This window comes from Microplitis mediator, chromosome 10 (assembly GCF_029852145.1).
Source record: "Microplitis mediator isolate UGA2020A chromosome 10, iyMicMedi2.1, whole genome shotgun sequence".
NCBI classification, from domain to species: domain Eukaryota; kingdom Metazoa; phylum Arthropoda; class Insecta; order Hymenoptera; family Braconidae; genus Microplitis; species Microplitis mediator.
In genome coordinates, this window is record NC_079978.1 from 10147282 (window position 1) to 10156594 (window position 9313).

General features: G+C 29.7%; 3 protein-coding genes across 3 annotated transcripts; all 3 read left to right on the plus strand.

Moving 5' to 3' along the window:
- Positions 1–262: 262 nt before the first annotated feature.
- LOC130675671 (ankyrin-1-like) lies at positions 263–2339 on the plus strand. Its single transcript, XM_057481491.1, has 2 exons — positions 263–499; positions 585–2339. The coding sequence occupies exons 1-2, from the start codon at positions 448–450 to the stop codon at positions 2102–2104; spliced, it is 1572 nt and encodes a 523-aa protein (XP_057337474.1). The 5' UTR covers positions 263–447; the 3' UTR covers positions 2105–2339.
- Positions 2340–2492: 153 nt separating this feature from the next.
- On the plus strand, positions 2493–4685 carry LOC130675556 (putative ankyrin repeat protein RF_0381). The gene is made up of 2 exons (XM_057481315.1): positions 2493–2805; positions 2905–4685. The coding sequence occupies exon 2, from the start codon at positions 2915–2917 to the stop codon at positions 4643–4645; it is 1731 nt and encodes a 576-aa protein (XP_057337298.1). The 5' UTR covers positions 2493–2805; positions 2905–2914; the 3' UTR covers positions 4646–4685.
- A 2011-nt stretch (positions 4686–6696) lies between these two features.
- LOC130675804 (coiled-coil domain-containing protein 115-like) lies at positions 6697–7231 on the plus strand. The gene has a single exon (XM_057481670.1). It carries the CDS (start codon positions 6734–6736, stop codon positions 7229–7231), a length of 498 nt encoding a protein of 165 aa, XP_057337653.1. The 5' UTR covers positions 6697–6733.
- The last annotated feature ends 2082 nt before the right edge of the window (positions 7232–9313 follow it).

Genomic DNA, 9313 nt, shown 5'->3' on the forward strand with positions numbered 1-9313 from the left:
CGAAAAATTTATACGACAATTATTGAAACATTTTTTTTCATTTATAATGAAGACATAAGCTCGAGAAAATTTCGTTAGTTAACAACTGTTCAACTTGTTGAAAAATTAACTTTAAGTAAAATTTCCAACGGGAATAAATTATTTAAAGTGTTCAGAATACACCATAATTTTTTCAAATTTGAAATATTAATGATAAATATTTTTAAATGTCTCATATCATTTGCAACGCACGTGGCGTTAGATGGGGCTCAGAACGATACGGTATAGGTCTCAGAGCTATCTACCGTATTGTTGTCAGAACGATACAGTAGATCGCTGCAGTAACAATCTAGTAGGTAACTTTTTCGTATTGTTACTGTAACTATACAGTATACTTCTCAGAACAATATTTTTTTTTTCCGTGCACAGTGAAATTATTTATAAACATTTTTCTCAAATATTTCAAATATGGATAATAAAGAAAATAAGGAAAATAAAGAAATTAAAGTGAAGATAAAAAGTAAGTAATGTGAAATGTTATTTCATCGTTGAAATAAATTAATATTTTTTTGAAATTAAATGATATATTAACAATTTTTCCGCAGTTCGTAGGGATATAAGTCCGGAAAGAATTTTAAAAGAATCACGTTTTTCCAATCCAAATGAATCAAGTAATAGAGTTACATCAGATTTTACAATCGATCATTCAGTAGTAGAAAAAACTCTTGAGCAGATAAGATGGAGTATTCAAGAAGTTACCAAACTTCTCATTGCTGCATCACGTGATGATTTTAAATGTATCCAAATGTATTTGGTGAATCATGGTATTCATATGAATACAATACGTAATAGAAATGGTGATACTTTACTTCATGTTGCTGTTCAAAATAGGAGTATTAAAGTTATTGAATTATTATTGAGATGTAACTTTAATATAAATATTTTAAATGATCTCTACAAATTACCACTGGACATTGCCATCGAAAATGGATATTTAGATATCGTTAGAATGTTTTTAAGTAAAGAAATTGATATTAATTACCATTTACAAGAAAAACAATCACTTCTTTATACAGCTGTTGAAGCTAATAAGTTAGAAATTGTTGAGATTATTTGTCAACATGGCGCCAATATTGAATACAGGTGTACTTTTGGAATAAACGAAGGAATGACGCCGTTCATGCTTGCATGTAAATTGGGTCTTATCGAAATTTTATTTTTTCTTAAACGTAACCAAGCGAATATACATGCCAAAGATGCTAATCAAATAAATGCACTTTATCATGCGGTTGAAGCAAACCATTTAACGATTGCTCTACAGCTTATAAATTGGGGTGCTGATATCAATGTTACCAATATATCAGCAACCGCACGTGGATATACGCCATTACATGTAGCTTGTCGAAATGGTTTTACCGATATGGCTAATTTACTTTTAGATCGCAGAGCTAATTTTAATGCTGTAGCTCAATTTGGTAAAACTCCTCTTTATCTGGCCATTAAATATCAGTATCAGTGCATAGTTGATACTCTTCTAGGACATGGCGCGGATTTCGAAGCTGCATGTGGTACATCACATGAATATGAATATACTCCATTGCAATTAGCTTGTAAAACTGGTAATATTAATATAGTTACATTGCTTGTCAATGCAGGTGCGGATATTAATAAAAAAACTGAATCTGATAAACTTACCGCGCTTTCTGTAGCTATTTTTCATAACAATCCATTAATTGCTGAACTACTTCTAACTCAAGGAGCTCATGTTGATAAGGAAGATATCATATACACTCTTACTTTAACATGGAGGTACCCATTACTAAAGTTAGCTTGTACAATAAACGCTGAAGCTTTAGTTAAATTATTGCTAGGTAATGTCGTTGATGGAAATGAAAATTACTCGGAGTTAATACCGAATAAGGTCATTCCAATACCATTAGACAATACTATAATTTTCTTAGCTCGAGATCCTGTCAGTCAAAAATTTTATGAACCCGAACTTGTAGAAGAATTTATTGACATAGCTGTGAAAAAAGGACATACATCTATTGCTAACTACTTGACAAAATATTCACGTGCATTGATAGTTAGCCAATCATATCTACGATCAATCCTTGCTGAATAATAATTATACATATTACAATTATTCATTAAATATAAGTAATTTACAGATAAGAAAATTTATAAAACAAATTATAGAAATTATGATTCATCTTCAGCTAAATATTATTATTGATTAAAACGACCGACGAACAAATTAATAGTCACGATTATAATTCATCCATAGGAAAATTTCTTACTTTATGTTTATATTGTTATCAATGACAAAAAGAGAAAAAAATAATCATTATCATTGTAAAAAATTTTGAATGTAAATAAATTAATTTCATAATTAGTGAATAATTTTTAATACAATTTTCATACCTGTTGTTTTTTTCTTCTTTTTTTGAATGGAATCAACATTAACCAGTTTTTTATGTGTTTTATTTTTATAGCTACATATATAGTTTCATGATGTAGAAACAAACAATTAAAATTGTATAAATATTTTATAAAATTAATTCAACTTTGCATCAATTTATTCTAAATGATGTTACTTATAAAATAAAACTTCTTCATGTTTTTTAAAATACCATTTGTTTTAAATTTAAGCGGTATTGACTTTTCTCTTCTTCAGTATCATCTGATGTTTTAAAAGCATGCGCTCTCAAAAATGCTGTAGATTATTTTCATTATGACATAAATATATTGTTAAACGAACTAAAAGTTAGTCATTGCTTATTATTTTTTAATTATCCTAAATTTACTCAAGTTTTTTAAAAATAAGTAAGTAATAAAAACGCATTTAAAGTATTTACTATATTTAGTTAATTATATAATTATTCAAATAAATATTTATCCCAAATAAAATAATTTATTTAATAGTTGATATGGTATGATGTCAGAATATAATTTAATATCAGCAATTCGATTAGGACAATTTGACAGAATTAATAAAATGATTGACAGTGTCGATCTATCTCACTGTCAAGCTTGCCCATTTCAATATATATTGCTTCTTAATGCTGTTAAAAAAAATCAAACAAATATAGTCAAATTACTGTTATCAAAAAATTTTCAAGTTAATTATTCATCTAAAAAATTAACTAATTCACCACTTCATTGGGCGGTTACAAATACAAATTATGAAATAATTGAAATGCTTTTGAATAATAAAGCTGATGTAAATGCTAAAAATCAATACGGTAAAACATCACTTCATCTAGCAATTGAAAAAAAAAGTCTAAAAATAACAGAACTGCTTATAAATTTCGGAGCAGATATAAATGCTCTTACAAATCATCAAGAAACACCTTTTTACATTGCAACTAATAAATTATGTTTAAAAATGATTAAATTACTGCTAAATAAACAAGCTGATGTTAATGCTGAAGCAATTAATGGTGTAACTCCTCTCTTTCGAGCCATTGATTTACAGTCTACAGAAATTGTTGAATATTTACTAGAAAATGGATCTAACATAAATTTTGTGTGTAAATCATTTTGGTATGATAGTTACACGCCTCTTCATTTAGCTGCTGAATTAGGAAATGAAGAAATTGTTAAAATTTTACTTGATCGAGATGCTAATATAAATGCTAAAACTAAAAATGAATTAATACGAATTTTCGTAGCTGCTGAAAAAAATCATGTGAATATTGTTAAAGTATTATTAGATCACAGAGTTAAACTGTCTTCTAAAAATGAAAATGGTCAAACAATTTTGAGTTATTCTGTTAAGCATGGGTATTTGATAATTGTCGAACAGATTTTAACACATGAAAAATATTATTTAAATCCTGATTCAACAGACAATTGGGGTACACCACTTTTACATTTGGCTGCTCGTTACAATTATGCTGAAATTATTTTAAGTTTACTCAAACATGGTGCTGACATTAATTTTAAAGATCAATATGGGAGAACAGCTCTCCATGTCGCTACTCAAGCAAGACAAATAATAGCCACAGAAACTTTATTAGATATGGGTGCAGATATTAACATTGAGTGGGAAAATGGTCATACACCACTTGATGACGCTAATTCTCCGGCTCTTTGTAGTAAATTTGTAAGCTACAATAACTATGATAGTTTTGATAGTTATGATTCAACTAAAGACGCGTTTATAAATGAAGAAATTGTTGAAGCTTTAAATCAACACATTTTAAAAATAAAACTTGCTGGTTTTTATGTGAGTGAAAAAAATTATCAATCAGCTATTGATTATTATGATAATGATAATAATAATATTAATAAATACGAAAGTGAATGTAAACTAGAAATAGAAAATTTTAAGTCTGAAAAAATATGTGGTAGTATTTCTTTGCATGATATCTTGACAAAGAATAATAGATATTTAGCATTGTATGCGAAAAATAAAACTATTGTAAATTTATTTGATTCAAACGAATATGAGTTAAAGTTTCCAATATATGGTGGTATTATTTATGGAAATTTTTCTAGAGGAATAAGAAGAAATGTATTGATTGATAAAATTGATGAGTATGGTTTAGATGAAATTTTTTATCAATTACCAATAGCTTGTATTGAGGAAATAATAAGTTTTCTCAATGAAAATGATTTAAAGGTATTAGTTGCTGCTTGCTATCAGCGAATTCTCGATTAACACATTTCTGTATTACACGGAAAAAAATTAATCGTGAATGCAACATGATGCAGTCTTGGTAAATAAACATGATGAAATCATGTTGCATTCACATGATTTGTCATGTTTCGGCTACATGATAATCATGTTGCGGTAACATGAGAAAATCATGTTGCATTCACATGATCTGTCATGTTTCGGCTACATGATAATCATGTTGCTGCCACATATTGTCATGTAGCCGAAACATGACAAATCATGTTGCATTCACATGATTTTCTCATGTTACCGCAGCATGATTATCATGTAGCCGAAACATGATTATCATGTGAATGCCACATGATTTTCTCATGTTACCGCAACATGATTATCATGTAGCCGAAACATGACAAATCATGTGAATGCAACATGATTTTCTCATGTTACCGCAACATGATTATCATGTGAATGCAACATGATTTCATCATGTTTATTTACCAAGACTGCATCATGTTGCATTCACGATTAATTTTTTTCCATGTACGGCAGACCACACCAGAGTTCGTACGGAGACTCGCTCGTGATGTGATTATAGGGCTGATAGACTCCAAGCCATTGGCTTTCGGTAGATCCCACATATCCCCTCGAGTAACATAAATATACCATATATACCCTAGGTTCAATGGGAACATCCATTACAGACATCAAGAACATCTGTACACAGACTTTTCTTATTCTGCTTTAGGTATAATATATAAATTAACTATATACCGAAGGCTCTATGAGTTGGTCTGCCCAACTCGACCACTCCTTGAGCCTGGAACTCTGTTACACAGTTCGAAGCCTAACTGGTTGTCAAGCTTCTAACTGTGTAACAACAGTTAGAAGCCCAAGGACAGTATATTTTGATTACGGTTAACGAATTATCACAAAAAACGGTGAGTTTATGGCATAATTCGTATATGTTTAAAGAAAAAAAAGGATAATATAATTCTTGTCGTTGATAATTATAATGATAACGCAGCAATAGATGCAGATCTTCTATCTTGATGTAAAGATACATTATGTATGACTCTAGTAAATGTATGAATGAGAAGTTACAGCAGGAGTACGCCATGATGGTGTTCTTGGTGTTCATTTTTATTAACCAGTAATTGTACCTCTACTCTTCAAAGACGCGTATTTCAGATGCTCTCAGTTAATACTGTACTTTTTACTTTTTTGCTTTCAAATCGTGATCAATAAAGTGTCATGTAAATTTAAACATTATCATTGTTATCATTCTTTGTACTGATACAATTCCAATAATGTATTTTAAACTTTTACTGATATGAGAATGAGAGGGATATCCGAGTGACCTTATGTGTTCTATTATGGACAAACACAAAAAATAATTTTATATCCGCGCGCAAAGTTATATATATGTCAAGTAAATGACATGTCACATGATTTTTTTTGTATATATTTGTAAACACATTGATAATTGTAAAACTATTTTATTAAAATAATAAATATTATTAATCAAAATAAATCTGAATCACGAAATTGAAAAACAAACGAAAAAGATATTATTTACTTTGAATTTTAATTGAACATTTTTTATATCTAAGTAGATGTAAGTATAACCTATTGTCATCCCAACAAGAGAATGCACCTCGGGTGTCGTCGGTTTTTGCTCCCACTCTGGATGTTTTATGTGTTAAATGTTCTCCCACTTTTCTGTGCGCATGCGCAGTTCATAAATTTTCGGTGGTGGGAGCAATTTCCGAGGTGTATTTTCTTACTGGGACCACTTTAATATCAATGATAAAATATTTGAATTGTATTTTTTAAATGAGTGTGAATGTAGCAGACATCAGACAAATTTAAAATTATAAAAATTTTCGATCGTAAAGCACTCTCTAATGCTTCGCATTATGAGTCGTGCAATAAATAGAGTAAATAATTTAAAAAATAAAATTTATGAAAAGTGCACTTATTAATTTCAAAATTTTTTTAATTCGCATTTTTTCAAAATTTAATTTTATTTGATGTTTTTAAATTTTCTGATGTCTGTTACATTCACACTCATTTTTTCAAGTGTTAATAAAAATTATAAAATAATGAATTGTTAAATAATAAACATAGAAAATGGCGGCAAGTGTTGATGATGTTTGTGAAAAACTGGATAATCTTTTTCTACGTTCATTAGAATTGATGGACGAAAAAATTGCGTTGACACTACAATTAGAAAATCAAATGCGAGATGGACATATAGAATTAGCAAAAACTCGATATATACGTGGAAAAGAAAGTGTAGGAATACTTCAAGTACCTCAAGACTCTACGATAAATTCATTATTTGATTTAAAAACAATATTCAATGAGGAGAATACAAATCAATCAATTGTAACTCCACACTTTGACATCTCCATGAAAAGTAAAGAGAATGGTAATGATAATAATGATCCTATTCGATGGTTTGGTGTTTTAGTGCCTCAAAGCTTGAAGACTGCTCAAAAAAGATTTCAACAATCAATTTATCTTTCTACAAAAATAGCAAATATTGATTCAGAACTAGAGAGTATTCCAAAGGAATTTAAAGATTCTAAAAAATTGAAAAGTAGTTTAATAAATGTTGAAGAATAATTTGTTATAATAAATATTTATTTTTACAATATAATATACACTAATGCAAAAAATTAAAGGAGCAGAAAAATTTTATAAATTTTTTAGTGATTTTTGGAAGGCTGTAACTTGGTGAAAAAAAATCGTATCGAAAATTTAAAAAAAGCATTTTATAGCTTGAAATCTCTAGTTTAAGTGTATTTTTTTCAAAATTTTTTAAAAGCTCCGATTATTGCGCAAACATGAGAAATACCGCGAGCCAAAAAATTTCTAAATTTTTTTTTTTTTTTCCGAAGAGCCCACGGACCGCGGAAAAATTCTTTCAACTAAACGAATGCATACATCGTTTAGCAAATTTATTCAGCTTCAATTTGGTTTTTTTTTTAACCCCGTAAGACGATTTGTCGCAGAGATATCAGCCTTCAAACAGAAAATGATCCTTTTGGCTTTGATCTTCGATATTTCAGGTACCAATGATCGCACAGAAAGTTGAAGGGCGGCGTTGAAAACTTGAATAAATTCCCTACAAGACCCTGTCATCATTTTTTGAAAAAAAAAATTTTTTTTATTTTTAACATCCATTAGAAGAAAGTACAAAAAAATGACTTTTTTTGGTTTTTTAGTAAATCAACCGCTACTCTGCAAATATCGATAAAAAAAATAATGTTGCCAGGGACTTTTTTAGCTTAATGTACCCCCAAGACCCCTGTAAATTTTTAAATTGATCCATGGAACCGTTTTTTGGGAATCATCGATCAAAGTTTAGCTAAACAATTAAAGGAGCAAGTTTTGTTCCTTTAATTGTGCAATCATAATCAATATGAAAAAATTTTTTTTTTTCGACTTTTCTCAAATTTTTGCGTTGGTAACTCAGCAAATGCAAGGAAATGACAAAAAAAATAAAAAATTTCCAAAAAATGTCAAAAAAAAATCGAAGAAAAAAAAAATTTGAAACTTGTTTTTTGTGTTCTAAATTTTTTTTTGACATTTTTTGGAAATTTTTTATTTTTTTTGTCATTTCCTTGCATTTGCTGGGTTACCAACGCAAAAATTTGAGAAAAGTCGAAAAAAAAAAATTTTTTCATATTGATTATGATTGCACAATTAAAGGAACAAAACTTGCTCCTTTAATTGTTTAGCTAAACTTTGATCGATGATTCCCAAAAAACGGTTCCATGGATCAATTTAAAAATTTACAGGGGTCTTGGGGGTACATTAAGCTAAAAAAGTCCCTGGCAACATTATTTTTTTTATCGATATTTGCAGAGTAGCGGTTGATTTACTAAAAAACCAAAAAAAGTCATTTTTTTGTACTTTCTTCTAATGGATGTTAAAAATAAAAAAAATTTTTTTTTTCAAAAAATGATGACAGGGTCTTGTAGGGAATTTATTCAAGTTTTCAACGCCGCCCTTCAACTTTCTGTGCGATCATTGGTACCTGAAATATCGAAGATCAAAGCCAAAAGGATCATTTTCTGTTTGAAGGCTGATATCTCTGCGACAAATCGTCTTACGGGGTTAAAAAAAAAACCAAATTGAAGCTGAATAAATTTGCTAAACGATGTATGCATTCGTTTAGTTGAAAGAATTTTTCCGCGGTCCGTGGGCTCTTCGGAAAAAAAAAAAAAAATTTAGAAATTTTTTGGCTCGCGGTATTTCTCATGTTTGCGCAATAATCGGAGCTTTTAAAAAATTTTGAAAAAAATACACTTAAACTAGAGATTTCAAGCTATAAAATGCTTTTTTTAAATTTTCGATACGATTTTTTTTCACCAAGTTACAGCCTTCCAAAAATCACTAAAAAATTTATAAAATTTTTCTGCTCCTTTAATTTTTTGCATTAGTGTATATAAAAAAGCGGCTGAGGCAGTCGTTCGAGACACACGCGTGGCTCGGGCGATCACCGAAGTTAAGTAGCATTGAGCATGGCCACTACTTGGCTGGGTGACCGTTTAGCCACGCGTTGGGTTCGAACGAAGGTCTCTGATCGTTAGGCGCGGGATGAAGATGCAGTGGTCGGTAAAATGGGAATTTTATCGATCACTGGAGCTTCACCCAAACCGAAACTGTACTGGCTAGGTTTTTTCTGTGGTTTTCCTGGCC

Coding starts and splice junctions, on each gene's coding strand:
- LOC130675671 (XM_057481491.1), top strand. CDS start 448: ATGGATAATAAAGAAAATAAGGAAAATAAAGAAATTAAAGTGAAGATA. Junction 500..584: donor AATTAAAGTGAAGATAAAAA/GTAAGTAATGTG, acceptor ATTTTTCCGCAG/TTCGTAGGGATATAAGTCCG.
- LOC130675556 (XM_057481315.1), top strand. CDS start 2,915: ATGATGTCAGAATATAATTTAATATCAGCAATTCGATTAGGACAATTT.
- LOC130675804 (XM_057481670.1), top strand. CDS start 6,734: ATGGCGGCAAGTGTTGATGATGTTTGTGAAAAACTGGATAATCTTTTT.